A 21,987-nucleotide genomic window follows, 5' to 3' on the forward strand; every position below is an offset into this window, starting at 1 on the left:
TTTCCCATTTAGCACATTGAGTATATCATGCCACTTTCTTCTAACTTGCTAAGTTTCTGTTGATAACATCTGCTGCTAAACTTATGGATCTTTCCTTGTAAGTTACGAACTTCTTTTTTCTTGCTGCTTTTAAGATTTTTAAACATATTTTGCAGATTTAATTACAATATGTCTTGGTGTTGGCCTGCTTTTGTTGATTTTGATGGGAATTCTCTTGTCTCCTGGATCTCAATGTCTGTTTCCTTCCCCAGATTAGGGAAGTTTTCACCTATTATTTTCTCAAATTAATTTTCTGTCCATTTTTCTCTCTTCTTTCAAGGACTTTGATAATACAAATGTTATTATGATTGATGGCAGCAACTGAGTTCCCTAAGTCTATTCTTATTTTACAGAATTCTTTATTCTCTCTTTTGTTCAGCTTCATTATTTTCCACTATTTTGTCTTCGTGCCACTAATTTATTCCTCTGCTTCTTCCAGCCAGCTACTCATTTCACCAAGCCTATTTTTAATCTCATTTGTTGCATTTTTTTTCTCTGATTGATTTGTTTCTATCTCTGTGGTAAGGGTCTCACTAATGTCTTCTTTTCTCAAGCCCAGTGAGTATCCTTATAATTGTTTCTTTCAATTTTCCACCACAGATATTACTTAAATCGATTTTGAATAGATCTCTGGCCATCTCTTATCTTGTCTTTCATTTGGGATAAATTCCTCCACCTTGGCATTTTGCCTAAGACTGCCTTTTTCTCCATGTTAGAAAAGACTGTTGTGTTTTCTCCTCCTGGTAGTCATGGCTTTATGAAGAAGAGTCATGTAGTGTCCAGTACCTGGTCCTCCAGAGAGTGTCTCTGATGTGTGTTGTGTACTCTTCTGCTGTGTTTTGACCTCTCTGTCCTCCAGGCCAGTCATCTGCAGAGGCTCTCCTTGCCCACTGTGGACATATTTGGTCCCTGGCTTGCATGTGGTGAATTGTAACTAGGTGTGCTCTGGTCTGCTTGTGATATGAGACCTGAGACCACTTCCATGAGTTCAGGGGGGCCTGCAGAACTCTCTGGTCAGGAGATGGTGTGGACAGGGATTTGAAGAGGGGAGGGGCCCACCATGCTAAGACTGAGGCAATCTTTCCTGAGAAAGGCAAGTCACATCAGACCACAAGGGTGTGGGGCTTGCAGTAAGCAGTTTGGGAAACAAGTGTAGGTGTTGCACTTTCTGCAGGTGGCTCTGTGTTTGTGCTGAGAGATGGAGGGGGAAATGATACCAGCCAGCTCTTTGTTCCTGGAGAGGTGTCTCCTTGAATGCTGTCTGTCAGGGAAGCCCTCCAAAATGAGGAATGATCTCCCCCACTGTGTGCCCCAGGTGTGTTCAGATCACTGTTTCAATGCCCTCTGCTCCTGTGTTTTTTGCCTGTCTTCGCTCCAGAAGTAGGTAGCACCCTCCAGGCTCTATTCCAGCCAAGCCTACTGACCTTTAAAACTCCAGGATTTAAGCTCTGCTGGTTTCAAGAACTCAACTTCAGCCTTTCTCATTTTTCAAGCCAAATGAATGCGGTGGAGGTGTCCTCTTTGTGTATTTCCTTATGTACTCCTCTCTTTCTCACCCTTCTCTGCGACCATGATTCCTCCCCACCATGGCATCTGTGATCTGTTTCTCCCCTAAACCACATCTCTGATCTTCCTACCTTCTTCAAAGTGGTCTCTTCTGTCTCTTTAGTTGTGTAGTGTGGTCTGCCAGTCTTCAGGTTGGCTTCTGGGGTATTTAGGATGATTTTATAGTTATCTAATTATGTTCATAGGAAGAGAGGAGCCTACTGTCCTCTTACTCTGCAGCCAGTTTCTGAATTTCTCCTACTCTGTCATCTTATTAAACCTCTTGCTTTCAGGTTTTCATATTTAAGAATAAAGGTGGGATACACATCTCTGTGGCGTTTTTTGCATGGAAATAAGTTTTCAGCTCCTTAGAGTAAATATCAGGGAGTGAGAGCACCTGGGTGGTCGAGTGTCTGCCTTCACCTCAGGGTGTGATCTGGGGGTCCTGGAATTGAGTCCTACATTGGTTCCCCCACAGGGAGCCTGCTTCTCCCTCTGCCTATGTCTCTGCCTCTATGTGTGTGTCTCATGAATAAATAAATAAAATCTTTAAAAATATATCAAGGAGTGCTATTGCTGCATCATATATTAAAGGATGTTTAGTTTTGTTAGAAACTCAAACATGCCTTCCAAAGAGGGCGTAATAGCATCTTGCATCCTTGACACCATGAGTGAGCACTCTTGTTGCTCCGTATCCTCACCAGCATTCAGCATTGTCTGTTTCCCATTGTGGCAATGGTAATATGTGTGTAGTCATATCTCATTTTTACTTTAATTTGCATTTCTTTGGTGACTTATGATGTAGAGTGTATTTTCATAAACTTTTTGGTCACCTGTGTGTATTCTTTGGTAAGTGTCAAAGTCTTTGGCCTATTTTTAAATCATGTTGTTTATTTTCTTATTGGATTTTATGGGTCCTTTGTATATTCTAAATTGCAGTCCTTTATCAGATATGTCTTTGGAAATATTTTCTCCCAATATGGCTTGTCTTTTTATTCTCTTGGTAGCATCTCAGAGAAGATAATTTTAATTTTTATAAAGTCCAATCAGCAATTATTTTTTTCCTGCATCGTGCCTCTGGTATTGTATCTAAAAAGTCATTGTTAAACACCAAATAATCTAGATTTTCTCCTATGTTATCTCCTAGATATTTTATAATTTTGCATATTACATTTAGATCTGTTTTGAGTTAATTAAAAATATTTTTACATGTGCAGTGCATTAAGGTCAGGGTCTAGAGTATTTTTTTCTTTTTCTTTTTTAGCATGTGAATGTCTAGTTGTTCTAGCACCATGCGTTGAAAGGCTAACTTTTGTCCATTGTCTTGGCCTTGCTCCTTTGTCAAAGATCAGTTGACTATGTTTATGTGGGTCTATTTCTGAGCTTTCCATTCTGTTCTGTTGATCAATTTGTCTGTTACTTTTCCAGTACTGCACTGTCCTCATTATTATTGTTTTATAGCGACTCTTGGAATTCAGTGGTGCCGGTTCTCTGATTTTCCTTCATAATTATGTAGATAATTCTGGGTCCTTTTTTTAAAAAAAAGATTTTATTTGTTCATGAGAGACACACAGAGAGAGTCAGAGGGAGAAGCAGTTTCCCTGTGGGGAGCCTTATGTGGGACTCAATCCCAGAACCCTGGGATCATGCCCTGAGCAGAAGGCAGAAGCTCAACCACTGAGCCACTCAGGCCTTCCAAGAGAGCTAAATTCAGCTGGGGTTGAGTATTTTTCTTTTCTAAGGCCAATTAGGCTCTAATAATATCTTATCAGGTTAGACCCGGTTTAACTAGTTTTTCTCATTAAGAATTAGCTTTATTAAGAAAAGCAGAGCAACTGGTGATATTTTAAAGTGGTCTTCTCTCCCCTCCTCATGAAGCACAAAGTGATTTTTCTCTGATACTGCAAGAATATGGTTGAGCCCCTAGAGATAAAACTTAGAGAAGTAAGGGGACTCCCCTATGACTGGGTTCCTCTGGTGTTTTTATCTCTCAGACTTGTCTATACCCAACATCCAATGATTTATCAATTGTAGTCAGGCTTCCTTATCTGTGTACTGATTCCCATGGTGGTTTCAGCTTGTGGGGCTCTGATCCAGGCAGTTATGGTTCCCTTCTGTCTCTCCAATTTTGGGAGAAGCAGATTACCCTGTGACCACATCTCTCTTGTGGACCTAAGGATGAGTTGTTTAGTAGCTCATTCAGCTTTTAACTTGCTGTTAAGATGAGTGGTGGGTTCTCAGCTTTCTACATGCTGGACTGAAACTGGAAGTTCTGCATGTGGGTCTTTTATTACAAAAATAAGACATGCTTAGTGTGTAAATATCAAATAATATAAATGCATGAAGTAAGAAGCAAAAGTTCTTACTCGGCCCACTTCTGAGAGAACCATTTACGAGGAGCTGATGAGCAAAGCTTCCAGACATTTTACTATGCATTAACATTTACCTGTCTGTCTGTCCATCCACCACCCATCTTAATACACCCTGTGAATTGGTTTTCTAGGGCTGATGTAACAAAGGACCACAAAAGGGTTATCTAAACAATACTCATTTATTTTCCTCCAGCTTTATTGAGCTACCACTGACACACAGCAGTGTATGAGTTTATGGTCTAAAAAATAATAACTTGATGTACCTATATTATGAAAGGATCATCATAATGAGTTAGGTTAGCATCCATCACCTCATTTAGTTACAAAAATATGTTTTTTCCCTTGTCAAGAGAACGTTTAGGATTTACTTTCTTAGTAACTTTGAAAGATATCATACAGCAGTATTAACTATAGTCATCATGTTATACATTACAGGTCCAGCACTTATTTATAAATAGAATTTGTCCCTTCCACCACCTTCATCATTTCCCCACACATCTGATAATCACAAATCTAATCTCTTTTTATGTAAGTTTGGTTTGAGTTTTAATTTTTTTTTTTACAATTTTATATATAAGAGAGATCATGACTAGTTTCACTCTGTGTAGTGTCCCCCAAGGTCCATCCATCTTGTAGCAAATTGCAGAATTTCTTTCTTCTTTATGGTTGAGTAGTGTTCAATTGCATGCATAATCATATCTTCCTTATCCATTCATCTTTTGATGGACAATTACATTGTTTCCTTGTTTTGGCTGTTGTAGATAATACTGCAATGAACATGGGGTGCAGGTACCTCTTTTATATACAGATTTCATTTGAGAAATTAGTAAATCATGGTAGTTGTATTTTTAATTTTTGGCCTCCACATTGGTTTCCACTGATTGTACCAATTTTCATTCCCACCAGCAATGCAAAAGGACTTCCTTTATTTCATATCCTCCCAGCATTTGTTATCTTCTGTCTCTGTTATGATAGTCATTTTAGCAGAAGTGAGGTGGCAATCTCATGGTATTTGTGATTTGCCTTTCACTAATGATTAATGATGTTGATATTTTTAATGTTTACATGTTTTAGATATTAACCTCTTATCAGATATATCATTCACAGTTTATTCTACATTTTGTAGATTGCCTTTTCATTTTGTTGATCACTTCCCTTGCTGTGCAGAAGTTTCTTTTTTTAAAAAAAATATTTTATTTATTTATTCATGAGAGACACAAGGAGAGAGGCAGAGACATAGGCAGAGGGCTCCATGCAGGCTCCATGCAGGAAGTCCAGGATCACGACCTGAGCCAAAGGCAGACGTGCAACTACTGACTCACCCAGGAGTCCCTGTGCAGAAGCTTTATAGTTCGTTGGAGTCCAACTTGTTTGTTTTTTATTTTGTTGCCTGTGCATCTGACATCATATTAAAAAAAATTCCTAAGACTTACATCAAGGAGCTTTTTCCCCTTGTGTTTTCTTCTAGGTGTTTTATGGTTTCAGGTCTTATATTTACATCTTTAGTTCATTTTGAGTTAATTTTTTTGAATGGTATATAGCTTTCTTTTTTTTTTTTACATGTTAATATCTAGTTTTCCAAATAACATTTATTGAAGAAACTGTCTTTTTATTCCCGAGTAATCTTGGCTTCCTTGCTAAGTGTTAGTTGACCATATATACATGACTTTATATCTGGGCTCTTGATTGTGTTCCATTGACCTAGGTGTCTGTTTTTATGCTAGGACCATTCTGTTTTTGTTTTTTTTTTAATTGAAAATTTTATTTTTTTAACATTCCTAAGTCTTTAGATATTTTTAAGTATACATCAAAATGTTATGAGCACACTAAAAAATACATAAAGAATTTTATGGACCTGAAGTAACAAAATATATTTAGCTCTATAAAAAGTACACAGTGTAAAACAAACAAACAAAAACCCATAAATTTTCCTTTTTACCAAATATAATTTGATTCCCCCCAGAAGTTTGTTTTATTTTTCTCAGGCACTTTCTTTAGTGTTTTATTGTTACGTCTATAGATGAGAGAAGGGGCGCACTAAAATGCAGACACACATATACATACTCATGTCAATTTACAGTGTGTACACACCAAACCCAGATGCCTTTTAGGTAGAAGAAGTGGAAGAACCATCATCCCATTATATTTTATTATATTTTATTTTATTTTATTTTCATTTTTTTTGTTTTCTTTTTCAGGATTGCTTTGTTATTCATTGTCTTTTGTGGTTCCATACAAATTTTAGGATTGTTTGCTCTAGCTCTGTGAAAAATGCTGGTGGTATTTTGATAGGGATTGCATTAAATGTGTAGATAGCTTTGGGTAGTATAGATATTTTAAACAATGTTTGTTCTTCTGGTCCATGAGCATAGAATTTCTACCCTATTTCTTTGTGTCCTCTCAATTTCTTTTGTATATGTTCTATAGTTTTCAGAGTACAGATCTTTTACCTTTTTTGGTTAGGTTTATTCCTAGGTATCTAATTGGTTTTGGTGCAATTATAAGTGGGACCGATTCCTTGATTTCTTTTTCTGCTACTTCAATGTTAGGGTACAGAAATGCAATGGATTTCCATACATTGATTTTGTATACTGTGACTTTACTAAATTTGTTTATCAATTCTCACATTTTTTTTTGGTGGAGTCTTTCTTATGATTTCTTCTTAAATTTATTATGAATTTGTTGCCATGCTGGTATATACAGATCTACATATTTGGATTTAATATTACATAGTATGCATTATAGTATTTTATTTAGGTTCTCATTGAATGATAAATCTTTGGATGAAGTTCTTTTTTACAATTATAAGTAAGTATGAAAAAACAAAGTATATATATAACTTTATTTATGTGTGCATAAAATTCTTTCTTTCTTTTGAGGTAGATACCTACAAGCATAATTAATGAGATAACACTTTTAGGTATTTTACATTTTGCTAAATATGGCTAAATGTCTTGAATTTAGGTCTTTATCTCTGGTGGCATTTTGCACCACTCTCCTCCCACACCAATATTACATAAATGCCACATGGTGGGCATTTGCAAAATTCTTTAATTCTTGTAGGAATTAAAGGGTGCTGAATTAAAAGAATTAAAGGGTGCTGCCCACCCTCATCTTTTGTTCCCTTCTTATCCTTTCTTTACTGCCTTGTTGAACAGTGGGACTTTCCAGGGGGCTGATTAGCCAGTAAACAGGAAAATATTAGGTTTTCTTTACTTTCAGTTCCCTCTACCCCCTTCTTTCTTTTACACAACACCAGAGGAGTTTTCTAAAATGTTGATTTGAGGGATTCTTGTGTGGCTCAGTGGTTGAGTGTCTGCCTTTGGCTCAGGCCATGATTCCTGGGTCCTAGGATTAAGTCCTACCTCAGGCTCCCTGCAGGGAGCCTGCTTCTCCCTTTGCCTATGTCCCTGCCTCTCTTTCTTTTTTTTTAATAATAAATTTATTTTTTATTGGTGTTCAATTTGCCAACATACAGAATAACACCCACTGCTCATCCCGTCAAGTGCCCCCCTCAGTGCCCACCACCCAGTCACTCCCACCTCCCGCCCTCCTCCCCTTCCACCACCCCTAGTTCGTTTCCCAGAGTTAGGAGTCTTCATGTTCTGTCTCCCTTTCTGATATTTCCTACCCATTTCTTCTCCCTTCCCCTCTATTCCCTTTCACTATTATTTATATTCCCCAAATGAATGAGACCATATAATGTTTGTCCTTCTCCGATTGACTTATTTCACTCAGCATAATACCCTCCAGTTCCATCCACGTTGAAGCAAATGGTGGGTATTTGTCATTTCTAATGCCTGCCTCTCTTTCTTTGTCTCTCATGAATAGATAAAGTCTTTTAAAAATAATAAAGTGTAGACTTGGTAATATTGAGGTGTTTCTTAAAAAACTTCAAAAGTTCTTTGAAGTCAGAGTGTACTTGCTGTGTCTTAGCATATTACACAGAGCTGTCCCTGATCAGCTCTAGATCATTGCTTTTGCCATACCCTTTACTCCATTTTAAGTCATATTGAATAAGTCTTAGTTCTAAAAAGTTGACCTCTTTCATCCTTCCTTCCCTTGCTTATCACTTTCTTTTTGCTTGGTATGCAAAATACTCTCCCATCCTCACAGTCCATCTAGGAAGCTCCTTCTTATTTTTCAAGTAATTTCCTTGAGTCTCAGCTTTTCCATTTAAAAATAAGGATGAAAACAATCCTGCATATATATTGGCTAATTGAATTTAAATTAAATAAAAAAGGAATTAGCATTAGGGAATTTTATGAACAATATTTTCACTTATTAAAGGACACTTTAAGCTGAAAAATAAAATTAAAAAATCAAAACAAAACAACAGCTCCATCTTGGTTTTATAGTAAATCTATGAGATAATCTTACTTAAAGTCATTATTTCAGCCAAGCATATAGTAAACACTTAAAAAATGTTAAATATTCTTCCTCAGTTTTCTTTTGTGACACATTTTTATAATGTAAAGTATATCAGTACATTTAAAAAACATAATAATTTGACAATAGAGTACATGGCAAGATATCTGTGCTCAGTGAATGTAGAACTGAGTCGAATGGATTGGTTGAGACCAAGAGAAATGATGGTTACAGCCCTCTAATCAAGTGGTTGTTTGATTGCCTAAATATTTCATCATGCACCCCATGCATCCATCACTCAGTCTCAATGGTTATTAACATTTTGATAATTCAGATGTGACTTATTCTTAACAAAACCACCTTGTGCTTGTAACTGCTGCATTTCATGGTGCACTGTTCCTCAAATACTTGTTTCATAATCATTTCCAGTCCTTTTATGGAAATGATGGCAGAGGTTTCCATTTTGTATCCTGCAAAATATTTTTTCCTTTCCTTTTGAATGACATGTTCAGTCTTCTGGAATGATCTTTATCTTTGCTGGTGTCTTAGTCTGTTCAGGCTGCTGTAACAAAAGTACCATAGTCTGAGTGACTCAAACAACAAACAGTTATGTCTCACAGTTCTGGAGGTGGAAAGCTGAAGATCAAGGTGTCCATAGATCATCTGGTTCCTGGTGAGAATTCTCTTCCTGGCTTTCAGACACCCATCTTATTGTGTCAGCACATGGCAGTAGGGGAAAGGGAACTCTCTAGGGTCTGTTTTATCATGGCCCTAATTCCATAATGAATACTCTATGTTCAAGATCTGATTACCTCTCAAAGGCTGCACCTGCCTACCATCACAATAAGTATTAAGATTTCAACATGATTTTGAGAGGACACAAATGTTTGGTTCATAACGCTGATAATCTTGCAAATACCTTCTGTATCCTAATTAAGGACCACCTGATGAAATTGTTCCTAGCTGGAAATAAAGTTATTACTAGAAGCCCTTTAAAACTTGCCTTGTTTTTTTTGTTTTTGTTTTTGTTTTTTTTTTTAAACTCATCCATCTTGGGCTTTATTCTCCTCTTTGTCTTGCTTATTCTTTTTTTTTTTTTTAATTATGATTCATCCTTGACTGGGGAGATGGAAAGCACTGTGTAGATAAGTACTTCTGCTTTCTTTTGATCACCTGCTGGTACTACTTTCTATGTGTCTTTTTTTCCTGATTCTAAAACATCTTAGAGCTTAAAAACATAACATTGTTAAGGATTCTGGCAGAAAGAATTTGATTGCATGAGATGTTGTTAAGTCAAAGTTTTGTTGAAGGTCTAGCATATGTGGCTTTCTGTGTATGTGTACCACCTTCTGAGCTTCTATGCTAGAATGATGCAGCTCTACCTCAGAGAATCATGCTCCTGTTGGGTGATAGGATATATTCACTTTGACCCAAGTGCAGCACACCAAACATCTTAATCCCTGAGTGTAATTAATGAGTGTAATGCAAATCTAGATCTCTGCTCCAAGAGACCCCTTCTAGTGAAGAAGGAAGAGTGATATGGATAGAAGGGACACAGAGGAGCAAAGACCCTATAAGGCTTAAGTCCAAGTCCCCTCTCCACTAAACACTTGCTCTTTGACCTTAAGAGAAACATATGATTTAATAACCTCAGATGTGTAATCTGTAAAAGATATATAATAGTTACAGCTGCACTGCCACCTCGCTCAGTTAGTGTGAGAATCAAATAAGGCAAGTGCCTGCATTGTTATTGGAATTAACAGTGTAGGATAATCTGGGATTTTTTTTTTTTTTTTTTTTTTTTTTTTTTGGTATTAAGATGTGGTGGTAAGGAGCATGCATAGGAGAGGGAATATGTGTAAGAAAGAAGAAGAATGTGGAAGGAATCTGGATCAGTTTGCTTTTGCTCTGTCTCTTCTAATGATCCCAGCAAGACATCTGCTGTGACCATTACTTGTCTCTCTTATTGGTCCACAGGCAGAGTCATGCTCTCCTCAGATTGTATGCAAGATGCTGGCTCCTGACCTTGAAGTTGAAGGATGCAGCTTTTTTTTTTTTTTTTTTAAAGATTTCATTTATTTGAGAGAGAGAAAGAGTGAGTGAGAGAGAGCACCAGTGGGCAGTGCAGGAAGACAGAGGGAGATGCAGACTCCCCACTGAACAGAGAACCTGACTCAGGGCTTGATCCCAGAACCCCAGGATCACAACCTGAGCCCCCAGGTGACGCAAGGATGCACCTTTTTAGATAAGATGAGATTCCTGTGGCAAGATAGCTGAACCATGTTCAAGGAAGGCTGAACATTGAAGGCTTGTTCTTGTTCCTTCTCCAGGTTGGTGAATTCTGGCCTCACACCAGGTTGCTGTCCAGCTCTGGCCTCCATGCTCAGCACTAACCAGAAGCTCACACACCTTTACCTACGGGGCAATGCTCTTGGAGACACAGGGGTGAAGCTACTCTGTGAGGGCCTCTTGCACCCCAACTGCAAGCTTCAGATATTAGAGTAGGTCTCATAGCTAATTACAATGTTGGGGATGCATGGTGGCTAAGGTGGGGGGATGATAATGGGATGATTTGTATCTGAGAAGTGATGGTGTCCTCTTGAGGTTCAGCTTATTTCAGGATCCTGAGACTGAGAGGACCTCTACTTCTTGTAAATACTGGATTTCCCTCACCACAAAAGAATAGGGTGATTGGCACTGTGTTTTAGGGAAACTTGAAGAGAGGCATAGAATTTGGCAAAAATCAATTCACAATTACTAATTTGATCTTCACAATCTAGTAGACTGGAAAAAATACTTTCATCTGAAAAAGGGGAGAAAAATAACCATGGGCACAAAAAGTTATTCCAAGTTAGTTAATCCTGCGCTTTTTGTGCATTTGAAACATTGCAAGCTGAGAGCTTGTGGAGTTGGGGGGATGGTGAACAGGGCATTTTTTCTAAATCACCCTCTTCCTTGCAGATTGGATGGCTGTAGCCTCACCTCACACTGTTGCTGGGATCTGTCCACGCTTCTGACCTCCAGCAAGAGCCTCCGGGAGCTAAGCCTGGGCAGCAATGACCTGGGAGATCTAGGGGTCATGCTGCTCTGCGAAGTGCTAAAACAACAGGGCTGCATCCTACAAAGCCTGAAGTAAGTGTGCTCTGCACAGACTCACGTGGCAGCATTCAGAGTCCCAAGGACAAGTTGATCAGTTATCAAAACCCCAGATGGTTTCATCTGTACTCAGACTGAGATTGAGCCTGAGCCTGTTGTCCCAGACTTTTTTTTATAGGGTATATGAGTTATGAACCAATATTTAACTTTATCTGGACAGTCAGAATAATTAACATTCAGTTGGGTGTGAAAAGTTTCCATTCATGTTCCCCAAAAAACACAAGTCCCAATGAAAGTGGAGGACTAGGGCTATATGGCTCTTTAAGTGACCATATGTACTTTGAGAACAAGAGCATCCGTGGTTCATCTTAATCACAAAGGTCTTTGCACAGTGGGGTGTTCTGAGGATTTCTAAGTGGGAAAAGAGAGTTCCAGAAACATGAAGTTTAGAAGTTCCATGAACCAGCTTATGTGCATTGTGTTGGGTTTTATTATTAGTGATACCACCAGATATTCATTACCTCTCCAGTAAGAGCTTCCTAATGAGTCCTGTACGTTTGTCAGCCCTGATGATCACATTCTCCACAGAAGACACTCCCCTCACTTAGTGTTAGGGGGTCACACCTTTTCACAGTGGATTTCTTCCACTTCATTTGCTGTTTCTGCTCAGTCTCCTTTGTGGATTCTCTTTATCCTCCTGACCTGCACATGCTGAATCCTCAGGATTCCATCATTGGGCTAATTTTTCTTCTCTATACTTCATCCCATGTGGACATCATCTAGTCTTCTGGCTTTACCATATATATGTTGTGCTACCCAACTTATACCTGCACGAATTCCATGTCCAAGTGCTAATCTGACCTTTCTGTTTGTATGTCTAATAAACCTTCTAAACTTTACATGTCCAAATCCAAACCGCATTACCCCTTCTGCCAAAAAACTGCTTTGTCCCCATCTCAGTCAATGGTTACTCACTGTGAATTTCTCAAGCTAAAAAAAAAAAAAGGAAAAAAAAAAAAAAAAGAAAAAAGAAAACCTGTGTCATCTTTGACACCTCTTTTTTGTTATGCACACGTCCAACTCATTGACGTGCCCTGATAGGTTTCATAACATACCTGTTATTGACCTCTTCTTGCCAGTTTTGTGACTCCTACCCTGGTTCGAGCCATTTGCCCTCTTGTCTGGAATATTCTGGTGGCATTCTGCATCTCTTATTATTATTACCATGGCAGATGGAGGGTGCAGCTAAAACATGAACAAGTAATCATATCATTCCTACCAAAATGGTCTAGTGACTTCCTGTCACATTTAAAGCAAATTGCACAAACTCATGGCAGTGCGCACGGCCCCCTGTGATCTGGCCCCTGCTTCTTTTGCAAATTCATTTTCTCCTAATTCATGTTCCTTCTGCTCCACTTATACTGATCTCCTTGTAGTTTTGCAAAATTACTGTCACCCCCAGAACTTTGCACTTCCTGTTCCCTCTGCTGGACCTCTCTCCCCTTTGACATTGGTGTCTTGTTCCCATGTGTCTTTAAATTCTCTGCTGAAAGGTCTTCTAGATATCTGTCTCTGATCATCCTACTGAAAACAGCAGTCCAGCATATCCTCATCCCCTTTTCTTTGCTTATTTTCTTCCATAGTGTTGATCACCATTGTACAGACATGCAATATCATTTTCTTGTTTATTTATTATCTATATCTTACTCAAATAATATAAATTCTATTAGTCCTGGGACTTCTAGTTCATGACCTCAAGGCTGAGAACCAACTGAAATGCAGGTTCGCTTAAGCAGAAGTATGCATCGGCATTGCATCATTAAGCAGACACAGTGGAGCACACGTGCTGCAGGAAAAGCCAAAATTCTCAGAGCTAAGAAAATAGAGGGACAAAGGGAAGGATAGGCCAGGATGAAGCTGGGACATTTCTGTATGTGGAATTGCTCACCCAGTCCTGAAGGACTCTCTGGAGATGAGGGACAGGCTTCAACTAGACTGAGGAACCTCTATGCAGTCAACATGTCTTATCAGCTCAACACACATTCATTTCTCACAGTTTTCAATACGGAATGTCTAAGATCACAGTGCCAAGAGATTCAGATTCTGGGGAGAGCTTTCTTCCAGGCTTGCAGATGGCTGCCTTCTCCCTGTGTCCCTACATGGCAGAGAGAGACAGAGACAAGGACAGGGAGACAGAGTGTGTGCTGTGGCTTCTCTTATCATAGGGGACTGATCCCATCATGATGACCCACCCCCGCTCATCTAACCTTAATTTATTTCAAAGGCTTCTTTCCAAATACCATCACATGGAGGATTAGGGCTTTGATGTATGAATTTTGGAGAAACACAATCAGTCCGTCACACAAGCAAATCAAGATTGTTAGAAATGATGCAGGACAAATGGAATGATTTCTTAGCTAAGTTGTAAGGGAAACTTAAAAAAAAAGAGAGAGAGAGAGACAATAGGGAAGAAATTGTGTATCAAAGAAGATTTGAGGGACATACCAAATAATTTGCAGTGTGTGAACTTACATGGCTGCTGATTAAATGAACATAATATAAAAAGTGTATCAGCCAGTTGAGGAAATTTAAACACTGATTAGACATATATGTTGATATTAAAGAATCACTGTTAACTTTTTAAAGTGTGATAATGGAATTGTGGTTGTGTTTTTAAAAAGCGTTCATTTAGTGTCATATAGTGAAATATTTACAGATGCATGCAATGTTGTGTTTGTAATAATCCACTGATGTGAGGAGTAGGTGGGTGAGAGATGAAACAAGATTGGCCATGAGTTATTAATTGTCAAGTCTGGGTAACAGGCCTAGGGGTTCATTACTATTCTCTGTGAATGTACATATATTTAAACATTTCCAAACTTGAAGGTTAAAAATATAACCGGAAAACATGAGGCATGAATTATAGCATTGGAGAGTTTAGGAATGTGTTAGGTTAAGGGAAGTAAGGAGATGAGATTTTTAAGGCAAACACTCTGAGAGTGTTCTTCCAAGAACATAATGCAAGGCTCTTTATTTCCTCTTGCAGGTTGTGTGAAATGTATTTCAATTATGATACAAAATGTGCATTAGAAACACTTCAAGAAGAAAAGCCTGAGCTGACCATTGTCTTTGAGCCTTTTGGTAGTGACAGAAGCAGGCTGCCAGATGCCAGCGTTTGGGCTCCCTGCCATCTAGGTGTCCACAAGTGGGAGCGAGCACTCCTCCATCCAGGGTGAACACCATCTCTCGACGACTCCCCTGGTCCAGGGTGGGATGCCAAATCCTGCTGATGGTGCCTTTGTACAGAGAATGTGAGCACCCCCTTTGTCCCGGTTTGAAGACACAGGACAATCACATCATCCAAATGAGGTGGTTCTCAGTATAGAACCTTAGTCAGATATGTTCCTTTTGGTGACCTCATGTAACTAACTCATTTAATAAAGCACTTTTTCTGTTTCTTTTTCGCTTCTTACTCTCTCTAAATCTCCTTTCCCTCATATCTTTTTTACCTATCTTTGTTCTGTTCACTTTCACCCATCACCACTCCTACTATCTTTCCCTTAACTGACTATAACAGAACAAGTAAACTATATATTATGTTGCAATTTTGTGACAATGACTTATTTATTTTTGGTTTTTGTAACAGTTTTATTTTCTAATAAAAGAATTCATGTTTATTGTAGATAGTTGAAAATTCAGAAAATATAAGCCCTTTTGGTATTTATTGATTTAAATAGTTTTTTCCCCTTAATTTTAAAAGAAGTTGGCTAGAAATATTTTTTACTATAAACTACTGTAGATAAATTAAATTGCTTTATGCATTTAAAAAAATGAGTGGGAAATATCAGAAAGGGAGACAGAACAGGAAAGTCTCCTAACTCTGGGAAACGAACTAGGGGTGGTGGGAGGGGAGGAGGGCAGGGGGTGGGGGTGAATGGGTGACAGGCACTGAGGGGCGCACTTGACGGGATGAGCACTGGGTGTTATTCTATATGTTGGCAAATTGAACACCAATAAAAAATAAATTTATAAAAATAAAAAAAGATAATCCTAAAAAAATAAATAAAAAAATCTCTTTGCCAAATGATTTAATAGTAATAGTAATAGACGAAGAAAAAAAAATCATCTTACCCTGACTCTAGTGGTTGAAATTGCAGCTCTGCTGGGATAGAAAATTGAAAATCATGCAAAAGAAGGTTTTAGAGTACATGGAGCCTATACTAATAAATAGAGGTATTATGTAGAAAATGCATTTTACCTTCAATTGTAAGAGTTTATCTTGGGTTTATCTGACTTCAGGAGCAGTTCATCTGCCATACTTCATATTGATTAATTGCTTTTCTATGCATGGGACAACTCTTGAACCACATGGGATTGTTCAGGATGGAAACACTGTTTCCTCGTTAAATGAGGCATCCAGAGTTCTGCTGCTCAAAGCACTGCCTGCCAACTGTTGATATAAGAAACTTGGCGCAAGGATGTAGATCAATCACATTACTAAGCATGCTTTTTAGATAAGCTGATTTTTTTTCTTGGTAAGAATGCCTCAATAAAGGAAACAGTGTGTGATTTATATTTTGTTGCAAGCTTTTTTTCTTGTCTAGGACCAGCGTTTGGGAGTAACTCTGATCTAGATTTTTGTTTTCTGCATCTTGGTGAAGTGAACTATTACACACTGTCTCCCTGCCACACACGCATTGACTGACAGGGTAAAATGTAATTAAAACACAGTTATTCTGGAAAGAGAAAAACTTCTGGACACCAGGAACTTAAAACTGAATTGAGAGTTTACCAATCACTCACCCAGAGGAATATCTGGATAAATAAAAATGCTACAATATGACTATTAATTTGGAAGAAATCCATGAGGCTTCCTACACCAGTAGAACTAAAAAAATAAGTAAAGTTGTTGGATAGAAGATTAATATACAAACATCAACAGCATGAAACTGGAAAAAAAATAATTCTTTCCAACTATCATAGTAAAGATTGTATCAAGTATGAAGCAAATGGATGAGTCCTAAACGCTAAAAGGATGTGAAAGAAGAGCAGGTACTTACATATTTGGGGAGTCTCCACAGTTGGCTAATCAGTTGTGAAAGAAAAATATTAACTATGTAAAGAACAGAAATTAGATAGCATCCTAACCATCTCATAAAAGGTATCAATGGAGGCAAATGGATGTTTCCTTTCTGGTGAGATGACTTGAGAAGGTGAATAATTGCAGCACAGGATGTATATGCAGAACCTTGTCATTGGGAAACACTGCACCAATTCCAGATGAGGCAGTACAATTGAAAAGAGGAATTCTATCTGAAGAGGGGACTGTCATCTTCAAGAACATCCATGTCATGAGATCCACATCACTTGCCATCAGGGAAATACAAATCAAAACCACAATGAGATACCACCTCACACCAGTGAGAATGGGGCAAATTAACAAGGCAGGAAACCACAAATGTTGGAGAGGATGTGGAGAAAAGGGAACCCTCTTACACTGTTGGTGGGAATGTGAACTGGTGCAGCCACTCTGGAAAACTGCGTGGAGGTTCCTCAAAGAGTTAAAAATAGACCTGCCCTAAGACTCAACAATTGCACTGTTGGGGATTTACCCCAAAGATACAGATGCAATGAAACGCCGGGACACCTGCACCCCGATGTTTATAGCAGCAATGTGGAAGGAGCCTCGGTGTCCATTGAAAGATGAATGGATAAAGAAGATGTGGTTTATGTATACAATGGAATATTCCTCAGCCATTAGAAACGACAAATACCCACCATTTGCTTCGACGTGGATGGAACTGGAGGGTATTATGCTGAGTGAAGTAAGTCAATCGGAGAAGGACAAACATTATATGTTCTCATTCATTTGGGGAATATAAATAATAGTGAAAAGGAATAGAAGGGAAGGGAGAAGAAATGGGTAGGAAATATCAGAAAGGGAGACAGAATATGAAGACTCCTAACTCTGGGAAATGAACTAGGGGTGGTGGAAGGGGAGGAGGGTGGGGGGTGGGGGTGAATGGGTGACAGGCACTTGACGGGATGAGCACTGGGTGTTATTCTATATGTTGGCAAATTGAACAACAATAAAAAATAAATTTATATATATAAAAAAAGAACATCCATGTCAGTATTGATAACAGGTAATTCTTGGGAGGGGAAGGGGGGTGGTTATGGGATTGCACTATATGCTATTCATATTCTTTTTTTTTTAGATTTATTTATTTGAGAGACAGAACTCAGGAGAGTGGGGGGAGGGAGAGAGAATCTCACTTAGGCTGTGTGCAGAGCACAAAGCCCAGCACACAACCCTGAGATCATGACCCGAGTCAAATCAAGAGTCATCCTGTCACCCAAGTGAACCCCCCAGGCACCCTTATCATTCTTATTCTTGTATCTTTTCTGTACATATGGCATTATTTCCTAATTAAACATAATAAAACAATAAAATTAAAAATGCTTAATAGCACTCCTAAGCTCCTGCAATTTAAAATGTAATAAAATCCTATTAATTATAGCAATAAAAACTATCAGATACCTGGAATAAATATATCAAAAACTGTACAAAAGTTATACAAAAGAGACCTAAATGAATGGAGAACTATTCATGGATGGGAAGGTTCCGAGCTCCACTGCCTTTGCATCGACAAAAATGCAGTGCAATTGCAATTAACATACTAACGGGGATTTTAATAGAATTGAGCAAGATGATTTTGAAAATGTATCTGGGAAATAGTGGGGCAGAGTATTGAGGGAAATTTTGACAACCTAGTAGGATCTGCTTCACCACATATTCTGGTGCTATAATTGGTCTACATATTAGAGGCAGGATAGAGTTCATGTGCAGGTGTAGAAATGCATGGAAACGCAATCTGTGGCACTGAAAATGATGAAGAAAGGATGGTCTAGTCCAGGAACCTGGCTTTGACGAATTGCCATACTTGCAGGAACACTATTTCTCATACAAATAACTTCCAGGAGTGATAAAGACACTGGTTTTTTTTTTTTTTTTTTTTCAATAATTTTGATTTTATTGTTTTATTTTTCTTTTTTTTAAATTTTTCATTTCAAGTTTTTATTTAAATTTCTGTTAGTGAACATGCCTTGTAATATTAGTTTCAGGAGTAGAATTTAGTGCTGCTAAACATACAAAACCCAGTGCTTATGACAAGTGCCCTCCTTAAAGCCCATCACCCATTAAGCTCACCCTCTTGCTCACTGACATCCATCAACCCTCAGTTTGTTCTCCAAAGTTAACAGTCTGTTTTATGCTTTGTTCTTTTCCCTCCATATGTTCATCTGTTTCATTTCTTAAATTCCATGAGTAAAATCAGATGTTGTCTTCCTCTGATGGACTTATTGGACTCTAGCTTCATTCATGTCATTGTATATGCCAATATTTCCTTTTCTTCTTCTTTTTTAAAGATTTATTTATTTATTTATTTATTTATTTATTTATTTATTTATGAGAGACAGAGAGAGAGAGAGAGAGGCAGAGACACAGGCAGAGGGAGAAGCAGGCTCCATGCAGGGAGCCGGACATGGGACTCGATCTTGGGTCTCCAGGATCATGCCCTGAGCTGAAGGTGACGCTAAACTACTGAGCCACCTGGGCTGCCCAAGATTTCCTTTTCTAATGGCTGAGTAATTTTCCACTGTATATATAGACCGCAGCTTCTTTATCCATTTGTCTTTCGAGGCTCCTTCCACAGTTTGGCTATTGTGGACATTGCTGCTATAAACATCGGGGTGCAGGCGTCTTGCCATTTCCCTGCATTTGTACCCCATTTCCCTGTATCTTTGGGGTAAATCCCCAGCAGTGCAATTGCTGGGTCGTAGAGTAGTTCTATTTTTAACTCTTTGACCTTCACACAGTTTTCCAGAGTGACTGTACCAGTTCACATTCCCACCAACAGTGCATGAGGGTTCCCCTTTCTCTACATCCTCTCCAACATTTGTTGTTTCCTGTCTTGTTAATTTTCCCCATTCTCACTGGTGTGAGGTGGTATCTCATTGTGGTTTTTATCTGTATTTCCCTGATGATGATGTTGGCCATTCACATGTCTTCTTTGGAGAAATTTCTGTTCATGCCTGCTACCCATTTCTTAACTTGATTACTTTGGAGAGAGTGTTAAGTTTAATAAGTTCTTTATAGATCTTGGATACTAGCCCTTTATCTGATATGTCATTTGCAAATATCTTCTCCTATTCTGTAGGTTGTCTTTTAGTTTCCTTCACTGGGCATAAGTTATTTATTTATTTATTTATTTATTTAAAATTATTTATTTATTTGAGGCAAGAGAAAGAGAACATGAGCAGGGTGGGGGTTTAGAGGGAGATGGAGAAGCAAACTCTCCACGGAGCTGCTTGTGGGGCTCAGTCCTGATCCCGGGGCTCCAGAATCATGATTTGAGGTGAAGGCAGACACTTAACTGACTCCCCAGGCACCCTGAAGAGGCTCTTTATCTTGATGAAGTCCCAATAATTCATTTTTGCTTTTGTTTCCCTTGCCTTTGGAGACGTGTCTTGCAAGAAGTTGCTGGGGCTGCCATCACAGAGGTTGTTACCTGTGTTCTGTAGGATCACATTATATACCATATATAAATCTAGATAAGAAAGACAAATTTCATCGCATGTCATGTAAGCATATCGACAAAGATCACTAAATTAACAGAATAGAATTACAACAAAAGCATAACGTTTCCTATGGGGGAAAATAAAGGCATAAACCATTTAGAAGAAAATAGAGCAAAATATCTAAGTTATAAGTTTTTAATGGGTTTCCTGAAATAGACTTAAAATGCCCACAGTATAAACGAAAGGTCACTAAATTAAACTACAGCAAAAAGTGAAATTCTTTTTTTTTTTTTTAAATTTATTTATGATAGTCACACAGAGAGAGAGAGAGAGAGAGGCAGAGACACAGGCAGAGGGAGAAGCAGGCTCCATGCACTGGGAGCCCAACGAAAAAGTGAAATTCTTGAGTACTGTTGTAAAGTTAAAATTTTAGCTCCAACTTAAACCCTCTAGTGCCGGGCTCCAGTCCACAGTTCACTCCAGCCATTGTTCTCAGTAACTGCCCACATTTGTAAGAGGACAGCAGGTCACATCCGAGGACCACCTCCTTCTTTGCCTTTCAGCCTTGGGGTGTCTGTGACCCTGCTTTGGGCATGCGGAAAACTACCCCTGCTGCTTGGTCAGCCAATACAGCAGAGCAACTGCCCGGTGGCGCTGCCTTTGACCAACAAGGGTGTGGGCCCTGATGAAAATTTTTCTTTCTTTCTTTCTTTCTTTCTTTCTTTCTTTCTTTCTTTCTTTCTTTCATTTATTTGAGAGAGAGAGAAGGCACAAGAAGGGGTACCAGCAGACAGAGGCAAAGGGAGAGAAAGTAGGCTCCCGCTGAATAGGGAGCACAACTTGGGGTTCGATCCCAGTGATGTAGTTTTGGAAATAGGAGCCAACAGCCAAGAAAGAATTCTTGAGATGTCTTTGGTGCAAAATGGTGGTATTTTGAAGCCTGGTTTATTGAAGACAGGACCCGTGGGCAGGAAAAGGGGCTGCCCTGGTCCTGTGAGGGGAGGCTGATTATATACCTGCAGAGATGGGGGAGGTAAGGAAAGGAAGGTTTCAAAAGATTTTTTTTTTTTAATGCTAAAGAAGACTCCCAGGATCCTGAAGGCCTTGCCATTGTCAGGTTAAGGTTGTTTTCTCCTCTAGTAAAGCATTAGCATTAAGATAGCTGAGCTTCCTTCTGGAAATTAGGTTCTTTTTTTTTTTTTTAAGATTTTATTTATTTATTCATGTGAGACACAGAGAGAGGGGCAGAGACACAGGCAGAGGGAGAAGTAGGCTCCATGCAAGGAGTCCAATGTGGGACTGGATCCTGCAACCTGGGGATCAGGACCTGAGACAAAGGCAGATGCTCAGCCACTGAGCCACCTAGGTGCCCCTGGAAGTCAGGTTCTTGATAAGAATGCTTTTTTCTTGTAAATCACTAAGACATTTTGTAAACTGAAGGAGATGCATGTCTATAGGACAATCATCTCTATAAATTAACTATTTGCTTTTCCTTTCCCTTAGCTTTAGGGCAGCCAGGAGGCCTGGGAATGTCACACACGTCCCCACGAGAGGGGCTGGTTTGCAGGGTGGACCTTCTGCTCTGTCCTTAGCTAGCCTCCTACTTCTCCTCCCCCCTCACCAGGACCCTGAGATCATGACCTGAGCTGACATCAAGAGGTAGATGCTTAACAGAGTGAGTCACCCAAGCTCCCCTTCTACCCCCTTTCTGAGGTATATTCTACAAGTCTTTCAGAAGGTTCTGCTGGGTCTGAGCCCCTGTATCTAGCCTAGGGGCCAGTTCATCAAGTTTCTGTCCAATTTGGTTTCCTTTTGTTATAGGGGATAGTGTGTCCTCTCCCCACCCCAGCTCCCAGACCATTCCAATTCACATGTTAAAATCCCAACTAAGGGTATGACTGTGTTTGGAAATCAGACCACTGCAGTTGTCATTAGTTAGGATGGAACACAGTGGAATGCCCCAATTCAGACTTCACATGACCTAATG

The 21,987-nt window shown here is 39.0% G+C and overlaps 1 protein-coding gene across 11 annotated transcripts in view; it reads left to right on the forward strand.

Annotated features, from left to right (window-relative positions):
* NLRP3 (NLR family pyrin domain containing 3) overlaps nucleotides 1–15,102 on the forward strand; it is a 52,277-nt gene extending 37,175 nt beyond the window's left edge. For all 11 annotated transcript variants that reach the window (XM_038544093.1, XM_038544098.1, XM_038544102.1 and 8 more), the window contains 3 exons: nucleotides 10,655–10,825; nucleotides 11,286–11,456; nucleotides 14,467–15,102. In XM_038544093.1, coding sequence (XP_038400021.1) covers nucleotides 10,655–10,825; nucleotides 11,286–11,456; nucleotides 14,467–14,656 — 532 coding nt within the window. In that variant the 3' untranslated portion in view covers nucleotides 14,657–15,102. The remainder of the gene's footprint in view (nucleotides 1–10,654; nucleotides 10,826–11,285; nucleotides 11,457–14,466) is intronic.
* The last annotated feature ends 6,885 nt before the right edge of the window (nucleotides 15,103–21,987 follow it).

Source organism: Canis lupus, chromosome 8, assembly GCF_011100685.1.
Source record: "Canis lupus familiaris isolate Mischka breed German Shepherd chromosome 8, alternate assembly UU_Cfam_GSD_1.0, whole genome shotgun sequence".
NCBI lineage: Eukaryota > Metazoa > Chordata > Mammalia > Carnivora > Canidae > Canis > Canis lupus.